Consider the following 25082-nt stretch of genomic DNA (forward strand, 5'->3'; position numbering starts at 1 on the left):
TGCAGTGGACCCTATCCCCCGGTCTTCAAGTACCCCCAACTGTTCACAATTTCCAGGTCACCTGTGGATTTTCAAAATGACAGTTAGGGGTACACAGTGGTCCTGCCGGGTGACTTGGAAAACCTGAACTAATAAAGGTACTTGAGGACTGTGGGTGGGAACCACTGATCTAGTGTCCAATGGTGCAGCTGACCTCTGCTCGATGGCGCGGCTGGAGATTAGAACCGCAACCAGCAGGGGGGGCTGTGCATGATGCAGGGATGTAGCATTAGCATAAAGTGCTCATGGGAAAGGATTTGTAAGAATATTTGGAGCTCATGTTATACAAAGTGCACTGTATTCCAGCTCTGTGTAAGCCCCATGGACACATCTGTATTTTTGTACTGCGCCGTCATTGCGGCAGAGATATCGCTGAGCAGTATGGAGAATGCTCCACTGCTTCAGTTCTAATGCTGCTCTTCCATTGCATTTATCAGGGCTTTTGCTCTGTAATGTGCATTTGTTTCAGGTGTAATTGGATTTTCACTCGCTTGTCAGAACTGATCATCTCCCATCGCTCACACCTAGCACAGAAATTCTCAGTAATGCTGCTTCTCACACATCCCATAACCTCTTCATTAAAGCACCCGAGCACCTCTCTGTATCCCGGCTTTCTCCTGGGCTTGTTGTGCACAAATTGGATTTCACGACAGATGGTCGGCGAGAAGCGAACGGATGCAGCACATTGTATAACGCCACTAGTTCAGGTTACTAAATGAAGCTTGCAAAGCTTGTGATGTTTTCATGTTATTTGGGGGGGTTATTCCTACAATATTATCCGTCAGCCAGCAGACACGAGTCTGTCTTCAGCTTTGAAGGCTGTTCCGGTCTCAGCTGATCATAAATATGGAACAGTGCCTTTTTTTATACGCAATCCAGTGCTTCGGAATAATGACTTTATTTGTGCATTAGATCAGGCGATTGCCTCTTGGCATCTTTCATAGATTCCAGGACTCAGCTGTTTTCAGAATGAAATCGGTCCTAATTTTGTGCATCAAATACATTTTCTATTTGTTCTTCATTCTCATCACTCACATTGACATTTGAGCGTGTGCCATTGAATTTCCTTTGTGTGTGCGTATCTACGGTTCATTGAGCAATACCACTGCAAGCTATCCCAATAATGGGTGTGGATCATTAGGTCTACAAGAAGTTGGTCGACACCATTAAGTCGATATGCAAAAAAGGTCAACATGGGTTTAGGTCAACGTGGGTAAGGTCCACAGTCAACACAGACACTGAAACCTAGCACCGCGTCGACGTCCCCCCCCCCCCCCCCCCATGTCTTGCTGCACTCGCCATGCTTCGGGCATGCCCTAGTGGATGATATGCACATGTCGGCTCAAAAAACTGTGAAAAACCCCATGTCAACCTTTTGACTGTCAACCTAATACTTGTGTCGACCTAGACCCATGTTCACATTTCTGCATATCAACCCAATGCTTTTCGACCTAATCCCCCAATAATAGTATGTTAATAGGGCAAATAGGATTGTGAAATATGAAATGCTAACCATCTAAAACCATAAAAATAAGCAAGTCACTAACTCCTAGCAAAAGTCCCTGCAGCCTAATGGCCGCCACTAGTGTGATTTGGCTATTTTTTAATGTGATTCCAACGCATTCTTGCGACGGATCACATGAAAAGTGACACATTGCGTGTCATTTTCCTGCAATGGTGATGTGAGGTGCTCACTTGCACCCCTCAGTCACAGATCCTATGGACTGCCATGAATATTTATCGCAGCCCCATAGTCCTTGCTGGGATTGTTTATGATGCATTGTATGATAAAGGACTGCATATAATGTATCGTATGCGATTCTGCCACTCGGCAGCTGTTGGGGGAGTTAGGGTATTGCATGCGCCCTACTGGATGGGGGACCTTAATCTTAACCTCCCCACTCCAACAGGCTATACGGATGTTTCAGTATTCTTAAATAAGAATTATATTCACCCTATACAGAGATCCTTAATATTAAGGTGTCAACAGAGACTTGACTATTAGCAAAACTTATAATTTGTCTTTGTAAACAGAAGTGTACAAATGCCCCTTTTTATAAAATAGCATGACCTCACCATCTCCGCAGAATATGACCACCCAACATAGGTTGCTCCAGTTATGCCAGAAACTACATATCGGCCAATATTGTCTCAGTGTGTACCAGCTTTAGGCACCGGGGGAGGGTTACAGTTATACCCCTTTTACACCACCTGAAAACTCCGGGTCTTCGGCAAGTCAGACCCGGGTCAGAGGCCTGACAGGATTTCTACCCACGTCCTGACCTGGGTAGAACAAGGCTAGGACCTGGATAGAGGCCGGTGTAAATGGGTACGCCGAGTCAGATGACCCGGCTCCCATTTACATCACTGGGGGACATACAACCTGCGGACCGCAGCGTCCGCAGGTTGGATGGGGGGGGGGGGGGTGCACACACAGCCTGCACTGCTGTCTGCTTTACTCTGCAGACAGCAGTGGCGGTAGCGGAGGAGATGAATGGATGCCTGTGTGCGGCATCCATTCACCTCCCGGGAGACGGCTGGGGGTAGCCCAGCTGCTTACCTTGGTGCTGGGCTGACCCCAGCACGGTGATCGGTGTATCCGACGGGGATCACCGCAGCCCCGGCGCTTGGAGATGATGTCATCTCCAAGCGCCGCCTTCGTCTACACTGCGGGTGGGCACCACAGTTTAAATGGAGTAAATCCCGGATCTGACCCGGCTCTACAGTAAGGGTTCCCCGGAACATTGAATAGGATGAGCGGCCAGTGCGGGCGTTAAATGGCGAGGGTCGCTTGTATTCGGCCGCCACATTGAATACTGTTCTTGACCCTGTTGGCCTATTGACTGTTGACCACCTGGTGTCGCCCTATTAACACTCTATATACTTTTATTCACACCCTAAAATATGTTGTATTATTTCTAAAAAGCTGAATCTTTGCACAGAAATTCATCATATTTTTCCCTTTCAAGTAGACTGAAAGTGGTAAGAACACTGGGCCTGGCTTGGCAAACCACACTGTCTGTGGATCAAACAAAACTTTGCCTCACGATTTGGGGGATATGGTCATTGGGTCAACATGTTTTTTTTTATTTATTTTTTTTACTGTTTTTTTGTGCCGACAGGCGGTAGTTCATTCCCTACCATCAACTAGGGCGTGGTGGGAGAATAAAATAGTGTGCCGAGTGCAGCGAGGCGCCATGCCCGAAGCGCGGCGAGCGCAGCGGTGGTATGTTTTAGTGTTTATGTTGACTGTGTCGAATAATAAGAAAAAAACATGTCAACTTTTTCACGGTCGACCTTACTCATGTTGACCTAATGACCCTGTCGACCTATAGTCATGTCGACCTAATGCTTGTCTAACAACTTGTTGTAGACCAAATAATCCATACCCCAATTTGGAATTGCCATCCATGCCAAACTTCCATGATTGTGTTCTAGATTAGGATTGTGATTCATAAATTATACCACCTTACTCTGAACTTTTCTGTCTTCCCAGATCTCCGGTCTAAGTCTCCCTCTGCCTCCTAAGAAACTCATCGGGAACATGGATCGGGAATTTATTGCAGAAAGACAGAAGGGGCTACAAAACTATTTGAATGTTATCACCTCCAATCACATCCTTAGCAATCATGAATCAGTGAAAAAATTCCTTGACCCCAATAACTACTCTGCAAATTACACTGGTAGGTGATCAATCTGATATTGGAGACTTGTAATAAACATAGACTAATGAATCATATTAAAGATATTAGTACTTTGCAGTCAATATATTTGTTCATTTATATTGCTATCTCTTTCTCTTCCTATGGTGGCTCCATGATCTGTTATCACCTTACCATATATACCTGATCTATAAGCCCTGCCTCAGTGGAGGGCAGTTACTGTTATCTGTTTCTAAATAAATAATTACAGGCTCGTACCATCCGGTACCTGAATGATTATTATATTTTATCTTAATTATAGTTTTCACTGTAGGATTTTTTTAGAGCAGGGCGCTGACCACCGGGCAGGGCACTTTTTTCAATCCGGAAGGCACAATTTATATTAGAAATTTACATAAAAAAAAAAATCATGTATAAAAAAATTGCACACAGCACTAGGATACCCATTACACAAACCGAAAGTTCTAAGCGGCATGTCAGCGCAGTGGGGGCAGTGTGAGGGCACACCGTGCCACACACAAAAAGGGCAGGGTGATTTTCTTTTGCAGGGTGCCGCAACTTGCCCAAAAATGGGCAGGTTGCGGCACGCTGCAAAAGAAGCTTAGAGGGAACACTAAATTAAAATTGACTATTGTATTGAACCCAAGACACCTCATTATTTGCTCTTGTCTACTCCGCCTACCTCTCTGCTGTTCCTCCACAGTCCACCTGCTCCATTGCTGTTCCATCCAGAGACCACACCCTCATTGACTTTGTGCTGACAACCCTCCCCTCCTGGCAGCCACTCCTCCTCTCCAAAGTCTATCCCATCTTCCTCTCAGTGGGAGGTGTTGCGGTGCGTGCCAAAGCTTCCACTGCATGTGCATTTAGGAGATGGGACAGGCCTGGAATTATATATAGATTCTCAGAATATCTTGAATTGAATGGACCTATGACATGTTGATTACCAATGCAAAGGTTTATTGTAATCTTCATACAGTGGATTTCCATTCACATTCTTGATTTAATAATCTGAAATGTACTCTGTCCCTGATCCTCCTCTTTATGCTCTGTAGAGGACCCTGGTGTGTCTCAGTAGGTTTCCAGATAGGATGTGAGTGAGGAGCAGACTTATTAAGCCTGGTGAAGTGATAAAATGGTCAGAAATATGCAGCGGCCAATCAGCTCCTAACTGTTGAGTTACAGGCTGTGTTTGAAAAATGGCAGGAGCTGATTGGCTGGTGCATTATCACTGGACCACTCTATCACTTCACCAGGTTAATAAATCTGCCTCTCTGCTTCGCATGTTAGAAGTTATTTTCCGACAATAAAATACCCAAAACTCTTACCCATAAATTCCATTTTCCTACAAGCGTGTAATGCTATTTATGTTGGAGAAGACCTTTGTAATAGCTGCTGAGTATAAGGGACATGTCTGCTCCGTCACTTATGGTATAGCGCAGTGGGAATAATAGAGTGATAATAACAGCAGACGCAGCTGCCTGTGATCTGCGCACAATCCCTGCGGGAGCTCAGGTAGCTTGTGTACATTGTATACATTCATTTGTCATTTGCCGGACTATACAGCCACATTAACGAGTAGGTGGGAAGGATTGCGTGATCAGTCACAACTGTAATAGGAAACAACAGACGTGGTATATCCCCCCCCCCCCTCCCCCGTCCGTATATAAGCCTTTTTCCATGACTCCATCTTTCCACTGTCTATTGATTTACCTTTTGTTGATATTGTATTTCAGTCCTGAGTGTGCCACCACAGTGCTGTGGCTTGCCCTCTCCCATTGAGTCACTAAGCGGCGCACTGCAGTTAGTTGCTGGAGAACAGCTGGCAGTGCAGAAATAAACTGATTAATTACTGTACTTTGGGTTCCTCAGTACCCGTGAGGGCTAAGGTTGACAAGCGGATGATCTGGCTCTGGTTTATATGTAATTTAGCAATGCTAAAGGCTGAAAACTGAAAGGGATGGTGACATGAGGATGCTCCTTTATTGGCCACAATTTCTTTTTGTGTGGAATGTGATGATTACTTACCTGTGTACATGTGATCCAGTGGATCAGATAGGGTTGAGTCTTCAGGATGCTGCACCACAAGCCAGTCTCCAATGGGATCGAAGGGAGCAACTTCTGGAGCGCATTAGAGGAGGAGCCACGTAATCATTGGGAGGAGCCACCTCATCAGATGATCGCTGGTGGTTATTGTCAGGGATCAGAGTTTAATTGGGATATTGCACTGGAATTCAGTGTTTCGCTTTTAATTGGGATTATTAAGAAAACATCACTTTTTACTCTACGTTCATAGTGACAATTAAGACATTATCGTGTTGCTTCACTTTTATTTCACAAGTGTCTCCAAAGTTGTGCATGCTCTGCAGTTTATGATCGATGCTGTCCTGCATCTACAGACAATGGACAAGGATTGCAATGCTGCAGAGTGTAACATGGCACTCAGACTGAATTATCTGTGCTGCAAATTTATGTGCAGCCGCTGAGATTTGCGCGGTCTCTGGTGGGCCACTGAATGCATTTCTAGGCAGTAGCGTTAGCATTAATTTCACATATTAGCTCCGTACACATTTGTTGATGCAAGTACATGTCAGCCTCTGGACTGGGCCCAGAACCCATTGATATTATAATTGACAGAAACTCATGAGGCCCCTTATAGGAGCAGACTCTGCAGTAGCAGGTGGGCAAGTTTCCCATGTTAAAACTGTGCTTTTGCGTGGTCCATCTGAGTTATCACCCTGTAGGGTTTAAGATGCTTTTTTGTTCCATATTTTTTTTTTTGTTGTATCTTGTTTTGTTAGATGTATGTGGGTTTTTTTTCTTTTTCAAATGAGTAACCTATTAATGCAAAGTAGATGGATTTGCAAGACTGTGATGCTTGTCAGTATAATTGGATTATTAGATTTATGTAAAACAAAAATTTCAGTAGTGGTTTTAAATCCCGTGAACTGTAAAGAAATCGGTAATCCTACCACTCACACTAATGAGGGCTTCTTTTTGTATTCAGTATTAAAGTGGTAGAATGTAAAATGGATAGCTTCCTAATAAATAAATAATATAAAAAAAATATATAGGTACTTGTTTCCTAGCACGGCCACAATCTTGTCCATCGTGTACCTTAAAGTTAAGGTACACGATGGACGCGATGGACCCGATTTCCTTTGAAATCAGGTCCATTTTGCCGGCAAAGGCAAAATCGGGGGCATCGCGTCGGTCACGTGCATTAACATGGCCCCCGACGCGATGGACGCAATTTTGCCATAGGCTTCAATGTTAAAATATTTTGAACATTGAAATCGGGAGCATCGCTTCGGGCTTGTGCCATTATAATGGCACAAGATGAGATTGACTTGATTAAGTCCATTTTACATAGGAAACAATGTGAAATGGGCCAATATGACCCATTTCGGTACTTGTGAGTTATCCGGGCTGCCGATTTTTTTCATCGCGCCCGAAAAATCGCCATGCGACCGACGCGATTTCCCATAGACAGTAATGTTAAAAGACGCGATGGACCCGATTTCCCATAGACAGCAATGTTAAAATTATTACAGTAATGTTAAATGATGTGCAAAATAAAATGACAATGTGAAATGGGCCAATAACGGCCGCGACCGACGCGATGCCCGCGATTTGGGGGTAAATCAAAGGCATCACGTCGGTCGGGTGTCCTTAAGTTAACTAAACTTAAGGACAAAATCAGCAGCCCGGATAATTCACAAGTACCCCCATTTCACATTGTATATGGCCCCGTCATGGTTAAAAAGTTACGCAACCCCATTGTGAACGTCACCCCATGATTGACGCCAACCTGAAGCGTGGCGAGCGCAGCTGTGCGCGTCCTCCGACCTTTTCATACCCCTACTATCCACGTCGGCGTGGAGTTGAGAATATAAAGTGTGGCGAGCGCAGCGAGCCCGAAGCGCGGCGAGTGCAGCGAGCCCCACGAGGGGACGCGTATACCTGTGAAGTTATACGCGTCCCTCGCGGGGCTCGCTGTGCTCGCCTCGCTGCGCTCGCCACACTTTATATTCTCAACTCCACGCCGACGTGGATAGTAGGGGTATGAAAAGGTCGGAGGACGCGCACTGCCGGCCCTTTGCAGGCTCGCTGCGCTCGGCACGCTTCGGGTTGGCGTCAATCGTGTATGTGTGTGTGTGTGTGTGTGTGTGTGTATGTATATATATATATATATATATATATATATATATATATATATAGAATCCAATGAGACACGTCACTCCAGGTCTGGTAAATTTCAAAACAACGTTTATCTGGTGCCTACGGCGTTTCGGGACAAGCCCGTCTTCAGGACATACTCAGGTATGTCCTGAAGACGGGCTTGTCCCGAAACGCCGTAGGCACCAGATAAACGTTGTTTTGAAATTTACCAGACCTGGAGTGACGTGTCTCATTGGATTCTATGCATGTGGTCAGGTTTTTCCTGCACACGGAACGAGCACCCGGGCAAGTTATTGAAACATACTGGTGGGCAGTGCCGGATTGACAGGAGATATATATATATATATATATATATATATATATATATATATATATATATATGTGTATATATATATATGTATATATATATATATATGTATGTATGTATGTATATATATATATATATATATATATATATATATGTATATATGTATTTATATATATATGTATTTATATATATATATATGTATTTATATATATATATATATGTATGTGTGTGTGTATGTATGTATGTATGTATGTGTGTTTGGTGTGATGTAATGAAAGCCATGTTCGGTGCACGTGCAGGATGCTGTCCACATTGAACTTTTTTTTTTTTTTTTTTAAAGGGGCAGTCATTTACAAGGTAAAACCATGCTGTGCAAATGATTGCCACTTTAAAAAAATAATAACATCGAAGGTCCACCAGCATCCCACACGCCCCTGAAACACTGTCTTCATTCCGTCTCAACTGCTGGAGCTTATTCCTGTGATAAAGCTGATACAGCCCTCTTCTATATACCTGCAGAAATTGCCTTGCAACAAGTGTCAATGTTCTTCCGATCAGAACCTAAGTTTGAGGTGGTGGAACCCCTGAAAGATATAGGTGAGATACGTTGGTATATGAACAGTGGAATATTCTTGGTGACTGAAGCTGCCTGTGATCGGTGACCCATGTTATCTTCTTTTTTTTTTTTCCTAGGTTGGAGATTGCGGAAAAGATATTTTCTTATGAGGTGTAAAACGCAACCAAAAGAGCACCTGGTTTTAAGCTGGGTAAATATATTATTGGGCTGGCTCAAGTTATATACAGTATAAAAGGTGGTAGCAATATTCATGTGCTTTAGGAATGCATGTCATAAGGCTGTACTCTCTACAATGGGAGTGGTGTGCCTTTTATCTTATGCGCGCTAGATTTCAGCTGTCAGTATACTGATAAGTATGTGTTTCTGACTGTATGACCATGATGTATTTTTAAGTATACAGATGTGTCCTCATTCATCTTTTTTGCGGTCACACCAAACAGCCCCTCTTGGCGCACCAGGTCAATTGACATGTTCTAGCGTCGTCTCTTCTGCATTTTTTCTGAAAACGTGTCTTGAACACAGTGCAATATAACTAGGATGTAACAGGAGACTGATGATTAAGGTTCTATATGACACTTGCTATAAGGTTCTATATGACACGTGCCCACACACGCTAAGATTTTTAAACGATATGGCCGTTTCTGACCAATAGGAACGACCAATCATTTGTGTGTGGGCATGATCACGATCCAATGTAGGCGGGAGGCTGTGCACAATTTGGCCACATCGTTCAGTGTGTAGGCATAATGAACGATGTGGTAAATGTTTAGCAGTCCGTAAATGACCCCTCTGATCATTTGCCCAATCGTTCTGTGTGTGTGGGCATGATCAGTTGTGTTCTGGATTTCAAGGGAAATTGGGTTTTACATGATATCTGTTTGTGTGTGGACAGTTAAGGCCCATACACACTCGAAGATTTTCATTTCAAAAGACTTTGCCAAAATCTTTGAAAGATATATCTGTCACCAAAATAGTATGTACACACTGAGCTATTTTCCCAAAGAGCGAGAGATTTTCAGGAGGAGAAAGACTTTGCTGAAAATCTTTCATATAAAAGGCTATTTACATAATGGGCGGGGTTTGTATTCCAAGGGTGGGAGCAGCGGCCATTTTATTCAGTGCATTTCTGTTCTTGAGGCCTGATTCAGAACTGATCTCTGGGCTGTGTATATTCGGAGCCAAGCGAACAGGTAAAATCCCGAAACGCCATTGGCAGTGCAGTAAAAGTACTGTAGTTTCAAGAGCCTGGAGTGACGTTATTTCTTCCATAATTGTGTGTGTGTGTGTGTGTGTGTGTATGTGTATATATATATATATATATATATGTGCCAGCAATGTCTATATTACTGGCTAATAACATTGGTGGCCAGTGTACAGTTATATGCTCCGTGTGGAGCAAGTCGGAGGGAGCAGGGCGGATAGAAGCCGGGAGGGGCGGGGCGGGGCGTCAGCTGACTCAGTCTGTGGCCGGGCGAGAGCAGCTGCAGCCTGGAGAACTATGGAGCCGGGCAGACGAACGGGGCGGTGCTTCAGCGGCGGTGAGTATGATCTGCAGCCGGCGGGGGAGCCGGGCGGTCAGCCGGCCTGAAAGCATATCATCTTTCAGCCCGCGCTGCGTACACACCTGGCGATTATGGCTGAAAAACCAGCCATCATCGCTAGATGTGCTGGTAAAACCAGCTGACTGCCCATCTCGCTGGCGATGATGCGGGAGCGCGCATCATCGGCAGTCGGGGGTGCATACACACCAGGCAACTTTCAGGTGAAAATCGCTCAAAACGGCTGTTTTGATCGATTTTCAGCTGAAAGTCGTTGAGTGTGTATGGGCCTTTAGTCTCTGAATCTCTACAGCAAGTATTACAATGTAGCAGCTGCAGCTTTTTTCCCAAAGTTCTGTTCTGCTCTGTATACAGACTTGGTCACAATACAATATGCCACGTTAATCAGCACAGTCTCCTCGTGCACCGTGCATTGCATTAACATGCATTCTTTTGGAAAAAATAAAAATGTATTATTTATTTACAGTTTCTTATATACAGTTGGAGCCTCTCTCAACTTTGTTCCTTAGGTCATGGCTGGCCATGGCTATCCTATTGTTCTCAGCAGCAATACAATACATACTGTAGAAAAATACAGTAATAACATAGCATATTAATCCTATTACTCACTTAATCCTATCAACAGGTTAAATGAGGAGGGCTCCATCTGTAGCACAGAATATTCCATTGCTCTTTACAATTGGAAACTACAGTGAATAAACAAATTGGGTAGCAACAAACCGACATAGAGGTAGGAGGGCCCTGCTCGCAAGCTCACAATCTATAGGGATAATAGGAGGGATACATAAGTATAGGATTCCATAGCATGTCCGTCCCACCAGATTATAAAACAGTCCTGATGGGATGCAATTAGATAGGAATGCTACTGGAGGTTATGTGGGGGTTCAGGAATATGATAAGCTAGCCCGAAGAGGTGAGTTTTCAGGGAACGCTTGAGAGTTTGGAGGCTAGAGGAGAGTCTTATTGTGCATGGAAGGGCATTCCATAGGGTGGGTGCTGCCTAACAAAAATCCTGCAAGTGTAAGATGGAGCAAGTAATGAGTGTGGATGAGAGACGCAGATATTATGCAGAGCGGAGAGGTCGGGTGGGGATATATTTTGAGATAAGCGAAGAGATAGAAGTCGGTGTAGCCAGAGCAATGGCTTTGTATGAAAGTATTTTATATTGAATGCAGTAAAATACAGGCAACCAATGTAGGGACTGACAGAGCGGATCAGCAGATGATGAACGTCTAGCAAGGAAGATCAGCCGCGCAGCTGCATTCAAAATGGATTGTAGTGGTGAGAGTCTTTTCTTAGGAAGAACGGTAAGGAGGCCATTGCAATAATCAATGCGTAATATATAATGAGTGCATGGATTAGAGTTTTTGCAGTGTCTTGTGTAAGGTACGGACGAATTTTGGATATGTTTTTTAGATGCATGTAACATGATGTAGAGACAGATTGAATGTGAGGAATGAAGTTCAGAGTCAAGGATGACCCCTAGACAGCGAGCTTGTGGAAAAAGGCATCTGACTTGCAAAACCGGTTGCCCACTCACGCCGGGCATCTTGCTCTGTATGACATATATAGGCTAGATGTCTGAGGACACATTTATTTAGGTACTTGTTTCCTAGCACGGCGCCCATCGGGTCCCATCGCATACCATTAGTTAAGGTATGCGATGGGACCCGATATTAGGCTTTTAAGGGCTTTGTGTACAATTTTAAAATCGCATTGCATGCCATTACAATGGCATGCGACGCGATCAGACCCGATTTTACATTGTACAGCCACCCTGATGGGTGCTTACTATGTTATATGCAGGAATGCACCACCATTGTTAACGCCACCCCCACTATCCACGTCGGAGTGGAGTTGATTTTACACAGTGTGGCAAGCGTAGCGAGCCACCGAGCCCGAAGCGTGGCGAGCACAGCGGATTACATATGAAGTCATCCGCGTCCCCTCGCGGGGCTCGCTGCGCTCGCCACACTATATAAAATCAAGTCCATGCTGACGTGGATAGTATGGGTATGAAAAGGGCAGAGGACGCGTACCGCCGCCCCTCGCGGGCCCGCTGCGTTTGCCACGCTTCGGGTTGGCGTTTATAGTGGCGTTAACAATTGGGGGTGCATTTCACATAGTAATCACCCATCAGGGTGCCTGTACAATGAAAAATCGGGTCTGGGGGTACATTTAACATAGTAATCACCCATCAGGGTGGCTGTACAATTAAAAACCGGGTCTCATCGCATCGCATGCGATTGGGTCACATGCGATGCGTTCAGATAGACCCGATGCCATAAGATTAAAATCGTGGGCGCCGTGCTAGGAAACAAGTACATTTATTTATTTATTTATTTATTTATTTACAGTTTCTTATATAGCGCAGCAGATTCTGTTGTGCTTTACAATAGTAGACAGTGATAAAACAAACTGGGTAACAACAGACAGACTTGGAGGTAGGAGGGCCCTGCTGCAAGCTTACAATCTATAGGGATATAGGAGGGAAACGAAAGGACAGGCACCTGTAAGCTTACCATATGACCCCTTTAAACCAGCACACTTATGAATTACATCGGTTCTTCAGGTGAAATGCAGGCATGATGTCATCCAGCCACAGATCCTGTGTAATTCACGAGTGTCCCGTTTTAAAGTATGGTAAGCATATTAAATTATCAGCATTTAGTTTTTACACTAGTCCGGTCACACTGTGTTACATATGAGCTAGTATAAAATGTTATTATGCTAATTGTTGCGATGTTGGTTTTCCAGTGCACACCATTCTTTATTTTTGTATATGAAAATCCCTGATAAAGGTGTTCCCTTCTCTGTTTCAGGCTGATTTAGGTCCTGACAAGTATCTACAAGATAAAGATTTTCAGTGCGCGATCAAACTCCTGCAGTCGTGGTCTGTGAGTATAGCTGGATTCCCAATTCTTCTACCGCTCCCATGTCTTATGGAACAAATCTAAAAACTAGTTCCATTCATCTTATTGCCAGTAAGCTGTATTGAAATGAGCACTTACCCTATGTCGATCAGGGGAATATACGCTATCCCCGTGCCTTATGGCAGGGGATAGCGCTTCCCCTGATCTATGACACCCGCGATGCGGGTGTTAAACAGGCGGCGGTGTAGGCCGGAGACTTAACGCAGATGCAATATTTTAAACAGAGCACCTGAGCCTTACATTATCCGGCGATGTGGTGCTTCGTTCTTTATGGAGCCCCATCCCGGAACGCCATCTTTTTTCTGGCGTTGCGGGTCTCCTACTTCTAATGTTCAATGCGTCTTGCTGGTCTCTGGCATCTTCAAATTAAAACTGCACATGCGCCATGTATACAGCATCCCAGAATCCCCGGCAAATATTACCCGGAGCATGCGCAGTTTTAATTTGAAGACGCCGGAGACCAGCAAGACGCACTGACCATTGAAAACAACTGCGCATGCGCCGAGAATACAGAGTGAGGCACGCAACCCGGCGCATGCGTAGTACTACAACCCAGGGAGGAGCGTACAGCCATTATGGGAGGACGCGTATCACCGTCAGGTGGGGATAACGCACTCCCATAACAAAGACTTCTACATTAGCACATTCAGGCGATGTGCGGGGCCGCTTTACCACGATAAAGTGGTGAAGCGGAACGGGGCTGGTAAGGATCGGTAAAACAGGAATTATAAATCTACCCCTTAGTAGCGTAGTTATTGCAGATACTATAAACAGTGACCAGGTGGCATAATGATTTTGTTTAACCCCTCTGATAGCAGAATTATTTAGTTTCACCACCCGTGGTTCATAACCCATATGTTGCAATCCAGAAATGGGTCTACAATCTCTATGGTAGGCTTCCATGCTAAATAAATGGAAATTCTCTTGTACACATGTGCGTAACATGGTATATTAGTACCTGTTGTATGGGTAGCTGAAAAGGAATGCATTATTAATTCCCAACTTGTCTGACACCGTGTCTATCACCCGGGGCTTCTTTAGGATAGATCTGATTACATGATGTAACGCACAAACACTTCCCATCACTATATGTTCCCTTCAGGCATTCCTGGCAGTATTTACCAATGCTACATTTAATTACTGGTTGTAGACATTGGTTTTCGCAGCTATGTTCCGGACTGGTTTGTGTCTGGGCCATGTAGGCGGTGATTAACATATAATTGTCTCCTTGGTAAATGTGTTCCATCCTCTCCCCAGCATCCGAACATCTATGGAGTCACATTCGCCACAGCCAGCGAGTTGTCTGCTCTTGTTATTAGGCCTTTCAATGAAAAGGGAACCCTGAAGGATCTGATCTATAAGGTAATCGCTGTATTACTAGCCCTTTACTATTCCTGCTTCATAGTGTCCCATACACACATACAACAAATACAATGACAGATTTCCAATTTATGTTGTAGTGTATCGTGCCTTGCCGGATGCAGAATATCTCCCTATATTCTGTATCTATCAAACCTACAATGTTTTATGCAGAGAAGACATTACAGAAGTATAGACCCTTATTCAGATCTGATCGCTGTACAAATTTGTTCTCAAAATGGGCAAAACTATGTGCACTGCAGGTGGGGCAGATGTAACCTGTGCAGAGAGAGTTAAACTTTATTCTTATAGTTTACAATCCATGTGGTCTGTAACTATAACCTGTCGTAAAGCATAGTGAGCAAAATGTTACACTAATTGGGGGTCCTGATGCTCAGGTATCAACATTGACCCCAAAAAAACCCTGTACAAGGTCCTATTGACCTTGTCATGTGTAGCCTTTTTACTGTGTCAACCTTTATCACTCATTGTGCATGCCATCCTTTTGGTGCTTACCTAAAAATTGTCTCATTAGAGCCACACCCGAGAGGATGTGCATGAAATATTAAAGAATGCTCGTATATCTTCTAAATTGATATACAAGCGGACTGAACTCATTAGAAGTTATGCTGCTTTCAGACCGCAAAACTGGCTTTGACCCTGTATTTGGAAACGTTTCCAAAAACGGGTCTGCCAGGTAAAACCCCTTTCACACCGCATCTCTTAAACGGTATATTACCGTTTAAGTGCGTTTTTTTTTACACTGGCAGACCCACCCCACCTCCCCCGGGGGTTGACACCCCCAAATCCCCCCCACCCCAGGGCTAAACCCCCCCCCCTGTGCAGCCGGTACCTCCGTTGCGTGATCCGGCACTGCAGTTGGTCGGGGAAGCACTTATGAAAAAAGCGTCTTTCAGAAAATGGCTGCCCCATAGGAAAATCAGTTTTAAAAAACTGTCTTTCGTATGGGGGCAGCCATTTTCCGAAAGTCACTTTTCTTATAAGAAAAGTGACTTTCGGAAAATGGCTGCCCCCATACGAAAGACAGTTTTTTTAAAACAGGTTTTCCTATGGGGCAGCCATTTTCTGAAAGACGCTTTTTTTTCATAAGTGCTTCCCCGACCATACTTCACTGCCGGGATCCACAACGAAGTGTGGGGGTGTCGACACATGCGCGGGGGGGGGCGGCTCCAGTGCTGCGAATATTTAATGAGTGCTCATTAAATATTCGCTGCTCTGAATTTAGGACCCAGCTCATTGGCTGGGTCCTAAATACCGTTTCAGACCCGATTTTGATCCCAAAATACCGGGTCTGAAACGGGTAGGACCCTGCATTTTAACCGGTTTGAAAAAACGGTATTTTCAAACCGGTTAATTGGATCTGCACCTTTCAGACCGCACAGATTACCGTTTTAAAACGGTAAAAAAACGGCAATATACCGTTTACAAAGTGCGGTCTGAAAGGGGCATAATTATTGCATTGGCTGTGCTCATTAGTTACATTTGTTCCAATTTATTTCTTGATTAACTCCAGAGGAGAGATCTCCATTACGCGGGGTTATTGTGGTAGTAACGCTCAGCCAGCTGTGTGTGCGCCGAAGCCTCATTGTGGATGGTTGTCCACATTTCCTGGTTTATGGTGAGATTTGTTAGTCTCTTCCTTCTCTGTCAGATACTGTAACTGTCTCTTCTCTTCTAGGCCAAACCGAAAGATCCCTTTCTAAAGAAATATTGTAATCCCCGGAAAATCCAAGGCTTGGAGCTCCAGCAAATCAAGATGTTTGGGAGGCAGATTCTAGAGGTATTACAGTTTGTATTGTAGTAATCAGAATGATATAGCTGGAAACTGGCAAATAAACCTTTCTAGTCTCTTCATCCAATGTAATTCTAGGTATTAAGGCCCATACACACTGGGCGACGTTGAGCTGAAAATCGCTGAAAACAGCATGTTTGAGCAGCTTTCAGCTCAGTCGCCCAGTGTGTATGGACGGGCGATGAACCGTGAGCGCTACTGTGCGCTCCCGCATCATCGCTGGGAAAGCCGCTCATCTGCTGGTATTACCAGCAGAAGAGCGGCTTTGAGGATGGCCTTACATAGCGCCGTCCTCTCCCTGCTAGCGGCGCCAGGCAGGGGGAAAGCCGCTCAGTGTGTATGCACTGAGCAGCTTTTCCCCCAGCAATGAACATGATCATCGCTGTCCATACACGCTGGGCATAGTCGCCCAGTGTGTGTGGACCTTTACTCGTGTAATCAAGATTAGATGAGATCCTGAGTGGCCAGCAAGGATATCCTCCACCTCATTGTCAGCTACTACACTCATAACCACTGCTTCGCAGGTGATTTCCTAATCATCTGTATTCACAATTAGATACAGATGCAAACATAACAGGTTAAAGTGTAATGGTGCAGAAGGTGGTGTTGGTAATTCCTGGTGGCTTACTCTTAGGCCTTATCAGCTTTTTTAAATGAACACCAGTAAGAGGTGACCTATTAGGTTAATGTCACAATTACTTTATTCCTTGGAACCAACATGGTCAGGTTTCTGCAGATGTCTGCTGAAGTTGGGGCATTACATGTTGTTCTGATGTCACCTGTGTCATATCCCCAGGTACTTAAGTTCTTACAGGACCGTGGCTTCCCGTATGGGCATCTTCATGCCTCCAATGTGATGCTGGAGGGAGACACCTGTCGTCTGATGGACCTGGAGAACTCGCTGCTTGGGCTGCCGTCCTATTACCGATCCTACTTCTCTCAGTTCAGAAAGATCAGTGTGAGTCTGCAGCCAGCGGCCTGGTCTGGGTTCTAGTGGGGTGTAAGGGGGAAGCGCAGTGTCACTTAAAGGTTAATTCTACCCACAAATGTCCACTTTTAGCTGTCACTGAACCTTCATACAAAGCTAATTCCCCTATTTAAATAGCATAAATAGATATTGGTTTTACCACATAGGCCTTTAGCCAGATCAGATGCAATAATTGCACACCACAGATTCCCTATTGATGATAATATTATTTAACGTATATGTAGACTCTAAACAAAGTGTTCATTCAACGTTCCCATCTTGTTGCTCTTAAGACCCCCATACAATAACCCTTTGAATGGTGGGTTTTGCTGGGGCAGGACAAACCTACCAGGGCAGGTTTGTCCTGCCCCAGCAAAACCCACCACAGGACATTGGAAACCTCTGCGCCGCTGACCCAGTCACAGTCAGCAGTGACGTAGGCGGCAAGCTCGTACGTAAATCGCTGTGTATGTAGACCACACAGTTAAATGCGCGGCCCCACCTGTCTCAATCCGGTGGCGATTAATAACCTGCACGCAGGTTATAAATGGGTTGGGGCTAGTGTTCTCAACGGAGAACACTGACCCCTCGCTCAGCACATGCGCTGTGTGATGAGAGAGACCTAGCGCTGTGAGTGAAGTAGCTGCGCTCAGAACGCTCGTCTGCCCCTGCGTAGGTCCCTTAAGCTGAGTTATGCAATACCTCGGATATTGTCTGATGGGGATGCGCCAGACTTCCCAGCAGCTGGAACGCATACGATACATCATATGCGTTTCTTTTGCATACAATGTAACACATGCAATGCTGTTGACTGCCACAGGATCTGACCAATGCGGCAGCCTTGGTGATCTGTCCGTATCTGATCCAATGCGCACTGGACCGCACATCAGATTGGATACGGAGGTAAAACACATATGTTATGGGACTTTTCAAACAATTTATCGACACAATAGGTCGAAATGGAAAGGGCCATATTGTGAAAGTGTTTTGGCCACCTTTTAACCCCCTGCTGTATCCTACTGTGGGGCGTTTCAACAAAAACGGTGGACGCTCCCATAGCAACGCTGGGCGGACCACTGCGAGGGTGAGAGGATGACGTCACATGATGTTAGCGCCTGCCCCGAATTATCTGAAGAATGGCCACCATAGAAGTACGGTGGGGTGGACGTGCGTTCAGCGGGCAGTGTTTCCCTGCTTGCTAAGCAGCAAATATACACATCCTAGCGAGCAGGTCTGAATTACCCCTACTGTTTGGAAAATGATAAACCTGGTAACTGAATTATCCTGATTTTTCCAGACATTGGAGAGTATTGACGTTCACTGCTTTGGCCATTTGTTGTATGAAATGACATACGGCAGACCTCCCGATTTTATACCTGTGGACCAGTTCCCACCCGCTCCATCATTATCAGTGGGTGAGTATTATCCTGCTTATGTAGATGATATATTCATCGCTTGTCAATCCAATACGGCAATATGGAAATGATAGAAAACATGTGATGTACTCTTTGAAAGTGAAATGTGTTTTAAAACTCTGGTTACCCCTCCATGCTGCCTTTCATGTCAGGGACTTACTGTATACCACATTTCCATTAGAAGAGCTGGGTCACACCTGGGATTTTGTACTGGTGTGTGACTCGGCTTGCAGACCCTTTACCACTAGTCACCTGATCCGGCATAAAGCTGGGTGTGTGATGTCATCGGGAGGCGGGGCTGAGCAGCGCTGGGAGACGAGAGCATCTCTTAGTGGGTGCTTCTATATTGCAGTGTATGGGGCCCTGGTTACCCATTTCCACTGCCCCTCGACCTGGTAGCATCTCGAGTCCAACACAGGTAACTACCCGGGTTGGAGTCCATTTCTCCTTTGGAAGCATTTCCACTGGCAAAAAACCCAGGTCGATGCATGTCCCTGCGCAACGAGCCAGGTTATTTTTGCTAGTGAATGAGTTGTTTTATATCCCTTTTCCACTAGCAAAAATATCCCGGGTCGCGCATCAACCCTGATTTTTTTGCTAGTGGAAACGCATCCCCATGCAAAATCCTGGGTCAGCCACTCCAACCCGGGTTGGAGCCCAAGGGCAGTGGAAATGGGTGACCCGGGTCCTGTTCACTGCAATACAGAGCCACCGCTGGGAAATGCTCTCTTCTTCCAGGCTTCCAATGGGAAAGCGTTTGCAAGCCGGGTCATTGAAAATATGTACAAAATCCCGGGTGCGACGCAGCTTGCTAGTGGAAAAAGGGAGGATACACAAACCATGAAAACAGGTGTTGACATTTTCCAGTGTCGGCCATTTTATGTTGACCTTTTTGCTTATGTCGACCTGTCACTGTTGACCTAGCCTATATTGACCATTCTTAGGTGTCGACTTACTCACTGTCTACTAGGGATGCCAATCCCGGGGCATTTTTTCAATCCCGGGATTCGGGATTGAAAAATGCTCAATCCCGGGAATCCCGGGATTGGCCTCCCTAATAAAAAAAAAAAACATGACCCGCCCCCAAATGTCACTAAATGCCACAGCCACCCCCCAATCTTGCCCATCCCCCCTGCCCTGCACTGTCACTTACAGAGGTAGTGGTGACAGGCAGCAGCAGGACCGACCATCCATCTCCAGCGGCGGGGCGGGCGATAGCAGCACAGCGGGCATGTGTCCGGGCGTCCGGATCCGACCATCCATCTCCAGCGGCGGGGCGTGCGTGCGGGCGATGGCAACACAGTGGGCATGTGGCTGGGCGTCCGGATCCCTGACAGTGTGCTGCACTGACCGGAATGGCGGTGGACGGGCTGCGCAGCGTGGCGTGATGTCAGGGGTCACGCTGCGCAGCCTGGGCGCCGTCATGCCTGTCATCAAAGCACACTGCCAGTGAACACAGAACCAGCTGTCCACCGGGGGTCAGCAGCAGTCAGCCGGGCAGCATCTGAGCCATTAGGTGCTCAGCGCTGCCCGTCTTTAGGCACTGGGGTACTAATCCCGAAATCTCGGGATTGATATCCCGACGATTTTAGGCCAAAATCCCGGGATCCCGCCGATCCCGATCCTGGGATTGGCCTCCCTACTGTCTACCATTAGTGGTCTAATTCTTTTTTTTTTACTTATACTGATGTATCCCTTCATACATATTCTGTCTTTATGATTATGCTGATGTTTGCCTAATATATAACATACTTACAAATGCCACGTCTGATATACATCTGTATTTGCTGAGGGGGGCTGGGTCATGTTCCGCCTAGATTAGGGCCATTAGTTTATTGTCTCCATTTCTACGGGGGGAGATTTTGCTTTTTGTTTTATTGTATATTTTTCTTTTGTTAGCTGGACATTACAATACTACTATGATACTTGATTCTTATTCTTTATGTGGACATTCTGTTTAAATTTCCTGTAAGCTGGATCTATATGCCCTACAATACAACCGATATCTCCCCTTAAGTTATTGTCTATGATTAGTCTGATGAATCTGAATGGCGCCTTCGGATAGTCGTGCTATTACATCCTGCCAGTGGCATATATCTGTTACATATGGTCCTACATCATCGGTTCACTTCCTGCTGACTATGTCCAATGTATACTTTGTATTAATTGGGGGTGGGGTGGGGTGTTATTGCAAAGAATTATTGAATTAAAGTGCAGTGTTTCAAAAAAGGTTGAGAACGACTGTGCTAATCTATTACTATAGATATTAGTACAGAAGACTTAGGGGCCTAGTCACCATCACTAACATTCATCATTAAATGATTGTTCTGTAACAATGGCTGGTAGTCCATTCTTCCCCAAGGCCCCAGCTGCCTCTTGCGTATCGGTTCTGCCATATGCGCTAGATTTTGCTGTTGTTTTGGAGAGTTGTACTATCATTGGTTGCGTTCTTTCACCATAGAAACCACCCCTCCCCATTTATCCGGGCTTGGGACCGGCTATGTGAGTCACATAGGCTGGGTTAGTGGCCTCCAGAGAGGTGTTATGGCCTCTGGAGGTTTTGTTGTTATAGATGTTAGTTGGGTGTGACAGCAGCGGCCTTTGATGATGCCTTGTGGCCGGGCAGTGTGGCAGCAGTCTCTGCAGTTATAATGGCCCACATCGGAAGTAGTAGCCACAATACCTGACACAGGTATTGAGTACGAATAATATGACTATACAGCTCAAGAGGATTATGATGGTCTTCATGGTAACTCTAGCCACTGGATCATTAAACCGAGTTACTAAGTCACTCTTTAGCACAGTCAGCCTGAATCCAGCCTTCATCTTCTGTTGGAGCCAGCAGTAGTACATTCCTGTGTCACTGAGTTCTAGGGAACGGATGTTCAGATGCTCTCCGTAGTCTGTTGTTACTCTGCCATTGTCAGAAGGCCCAAGTAGGTACTGTGATCGATATAGTCTATGGGTGTCATTATCCCCCTCTTTATCCCAAGCCACAATTTGCCCTGGTTTGGCTCCTGGGCACTGAAGGGTGAGGCTTTTGCCTGCTAGAAGCTGTAACATTTGCGTTGGTGCCTTTAGTGAGTTTGGTATGTTTTTAAGGAAAGGAATATAATTCCAAATTTTCTTTATACGTTTCAAGGCACCAGTTATCCATTTGCCGATCTTATGTAGGAGGTTGGATGGTGTTTTCCTGCAGGGTGATGTGCAGCGCCTGATCTGGATGTCTGGCTTGCGATTAGTTAGATATCGCTTAAATCTTGCTGGGACAGCGCCTGAGCCACATGGAGCCTCTTTTTTCATCTTGAGCAGATACCTTGGGAACAGATGGTCACTCCTCACATGGCATAAGCCCACTCTCATTTGTTCTCCTTGCACATCACAGCGATCACATACGGACCAGTCTGAAAAAGACGTGAAGGCTGTAAAGCCGTCCATTACCAGGTCTTCTTGTGGATGATCGTTCTTTACTGAAAACTCTACATCTGCTGTTAGGGCATCTTGGATGTCAATGTTATAGGCATAGAAAAACTGCTTATCCCATGTGCCACAAATGTAGTGCCCGGAGTCTTTGGTTTGTGCCCGAAATAGTACAAGGTCATACACTTGGATGCTGAACCTCTTCAGGGCATCGGTGTTACTCGGCATGTTGTTGCTGTCCACTTGGGTTCCACCGTTGACATTTGTGAACACCCGGCTGAGATCTCCACCCAAATTCTTCTGATAGTACCACACTACAGACTTGATCTCTTCTGGCTTGCAGTGGCATTCTAGCATGATGGTCATGTCCGTCAGGTATGCTGCTGTGTCAAACACTATGAATGCTGGGCAGTTCACGGTCCTGAATACATCCTTTTCTTCCAGCAGCTCCAATCCAGAAACCGGTGTGATGTAAATCATGAAAGCCGCAGCCATAAGTAGTAAAAGGTGATGACTCCTCGGAGCCATCACCATGAAAGTTATTGCAAACAATGTATCTCAATAAGAAATTAAGTATACACCTTCTCTCTTCTAGTCACATGTGACAAATGAGCCAGCACAGGAGTCACCACTGGTATAGTCTCTCCTGTTATTGTGATGTCACAGTACACTGTGACATCACAATTGCAGTACACTGTCACTGTGACATTATATTACAAAAGAATCATGGACTAATAATAAATGATTATTGTTGTTGATGATACTAATAATATGTACTCACCAGTCACTAGTGTGGGCCTAGAACAGGAACTTTTTCTCCCCAGTGTCATTAACACTCAGGACAGTGTAAATTGGAAACCATGTCAATTGATACTGAGTGCTGTTCCCATGTACACGTTTGCTCAAAGGTAAAGAAAAAAAAACCACGGTCACAGAAGAATTTTCCAGACACAGATTGTAACATGGCAGGAGCTGATTGGCTGATACTTTAGGTTCTATTTATTAAGCCTTGGGGAGAGATAAATGAAATGGAGATAAAGCACAAACCAACCAGTTCCAAACTGTCATTTTTCAAACAGTCTGTGACAAGGTAATTAGGAGCTGATTGGCTGACACTTTCTAAGTCCACTTTATTGCTCTCTAAAGGTGCCGATACACTTGTAAGATTTATCTTCAGATCTGGCTGGTTGGAACAAAAACATGGTTATGGATGAGGGACAGTTTGTCAGTTTTCCAGCATTTCCAAGCAAATGGTCAACTGTCATTGGCTCTCATCCATAACCATGTTTTTGTTCCAACCAGCCAGATCTGAAGATAAATCTGCGTGTGTATGGCCACCTTTAGACTTAGTAAAGCCTTTATCTCTCCAAGTTTTGATGCATTTCCCCCGATAGTCACCGGGTGCTCAGACCATATCTATTGCTGTTGTATTCTTCTGTATAGAGTGTTTGTGGGGAAATAGCTTACTTCTCAGGACTCAGTACAGTTTCATAGTGTCCCATATGCAGAATGCTTGGGACCAGAAGCCATTTGGGGATTGGATTTTACTGTTTTATATCCCTTTTCCACTAGCAAAAATATCCCGGGTCGCGCATCAACCCTGATTTTTTTGCTAGTGGAAACGCATCCCCATGCAAAATCCTGGGTCAGCCACTCCAACCCGGGTTGGAGCCCAAGGGCAGTGTAAATGGGTGACCCGGGTCCTGTTCACTGCAATACAGAGCCACAGCTGGGAAATGCTCTCTTCTCCCAGGCTTCCAATGGGAAAGCGTTTGCAAGCCGGGTCATTGAAAATATGTACAAAATCCCGGGTGCGACGCAGCTTGCTAGTGGAAAAAGGGGGAGGATACACAAACCATGAAAACAGGTGTTGACATTTTCCAGTGTCGACCATTTTATGTTGACCTTTTTGCTTATGTCGACCTGTCACTGTTGACCTAGCCTATATTGACCATTCTTAGGTGTCGACTTACTCACTGTCTACTAGGGATGCCAATCCCGGGGCATTTTTTCAATCCCGGGATTCGGGATTGAAAAATGCTCAATCCCGGGAATCCCGGGATTGGCCTCCCTAATAAAAAAAAAAACATGACCCGCCCCCAAATGTCACTAAATGCCACAGCCACCCCCCAATCTTGCCCATCCCCCCTGCCCTGCACTGTCACTTACAGAGGTAGTGGTGACAGGCAGCAGCAGGACCGACCATCCATCTCCAGCGGCGGGGCGGGCGATAGCAGCACAGCGGGCATGTGTCCGGGCGTCCGGATCCGACCATCCATCTCCAGCGGCGGGGCGTGCGTGCGGGCGATGGCAACACAGTGGGCATGTGGCTGGGCGTCCGGATCCCTGACAGTGTGCTGCACTGACCGGAATGGCGGTGGACGGGCTGCGCAGCGTGGCGTGATGTCAGGGGTCACGCTGCGCAGCCTGGGCGCCGTCATGCCTGTCATCAAAGCACACTGCCAGTGAACACAGAACCAGCCGTCCACCGGGGGTCAGCAGCAGTCAGCCGGGCAGCATCTGAGCCATTAGGTGCTCAGCACTGCCCGTCTTTAGGCACTGGGGTACTAATCTCGGGATTGAAATCCCGACGATTTTAGGCCAAAATCCCGGGATCCCGCCGATCCCGATCCTGGGATTGGCCTCCCTACTGTCTACCATTAGTGGTCTAATTCTTTTTTTTGACTTATACTGATGTATCCCTTCATACATATTCTGTCTTTATGATTATGCTGATGTTTGCCTAATATATAACATACTTACAAATGCCACGTCTGATATACATCTGTATTTCATGAGGGGGGCTGGGTCATGTTCCGCCTAGATTAGGGCCATTAGTTTATTGTCTC

The 25082-nt window shown here is 45.5% G+C and overlaps 1 protein-coding gene across 3 annotated transcripts in view; it reads left to right on the top strand.

Annotated features, from left to right (window-relative positions):
- The window catches only part of PXK (PX domain containing serine/threonine kinase like), a 118690-nt gene that overhangs the window by 37059 nt on the left and 56549 nt on the right, over window positions 1-25082 (top strand). For all 3 annotated transcript variants that reach the window (XM_083156263.1, XM_083156264.1, XM_083156262.1), the window contains exons 4-11: window positions 3536-3722; window positions 8710-8787; window positions 8884-8957; window positions 13149-13223; window positions 14517-14621; window positions 16318-16419; window positions 17228-17389; window positions 18696-18813. In XM_083156263.1, the coding sequence (XP_083012389.1) occupies window positions 3536-3722; window positions 8710-8787; window positions 8884-8957; window positions 13149-13223; window positions 14517-14621; window positions 16318-16419; window positions 17228-17389; window positions 18696-18813 (901 nt within the window). The remainder of the gene's footprint in view (window positions 1-3535; window positions 3723-8709; window positions 8788-8883; window positions 8958-13148; window positions 13224-14516; window positions 14622-16317; window positions 16420-17227; window positions 17390-18695; window positions 18814-25082) is intronic.

Source organism: Crinia signifera, chromosome 8, assembly GCF_055691185.1.
Source record: "Crinia signifera chromosome 8, ASM5569118v1, whole genome shotgun sequence".
Classification (NCBI taxonomy): domain Eukaryota; kingdom Metazoa; phylum Chordata; class Amphibia; order Anura; family Myobatrachidae; genus Crinia; species Crinia signifera.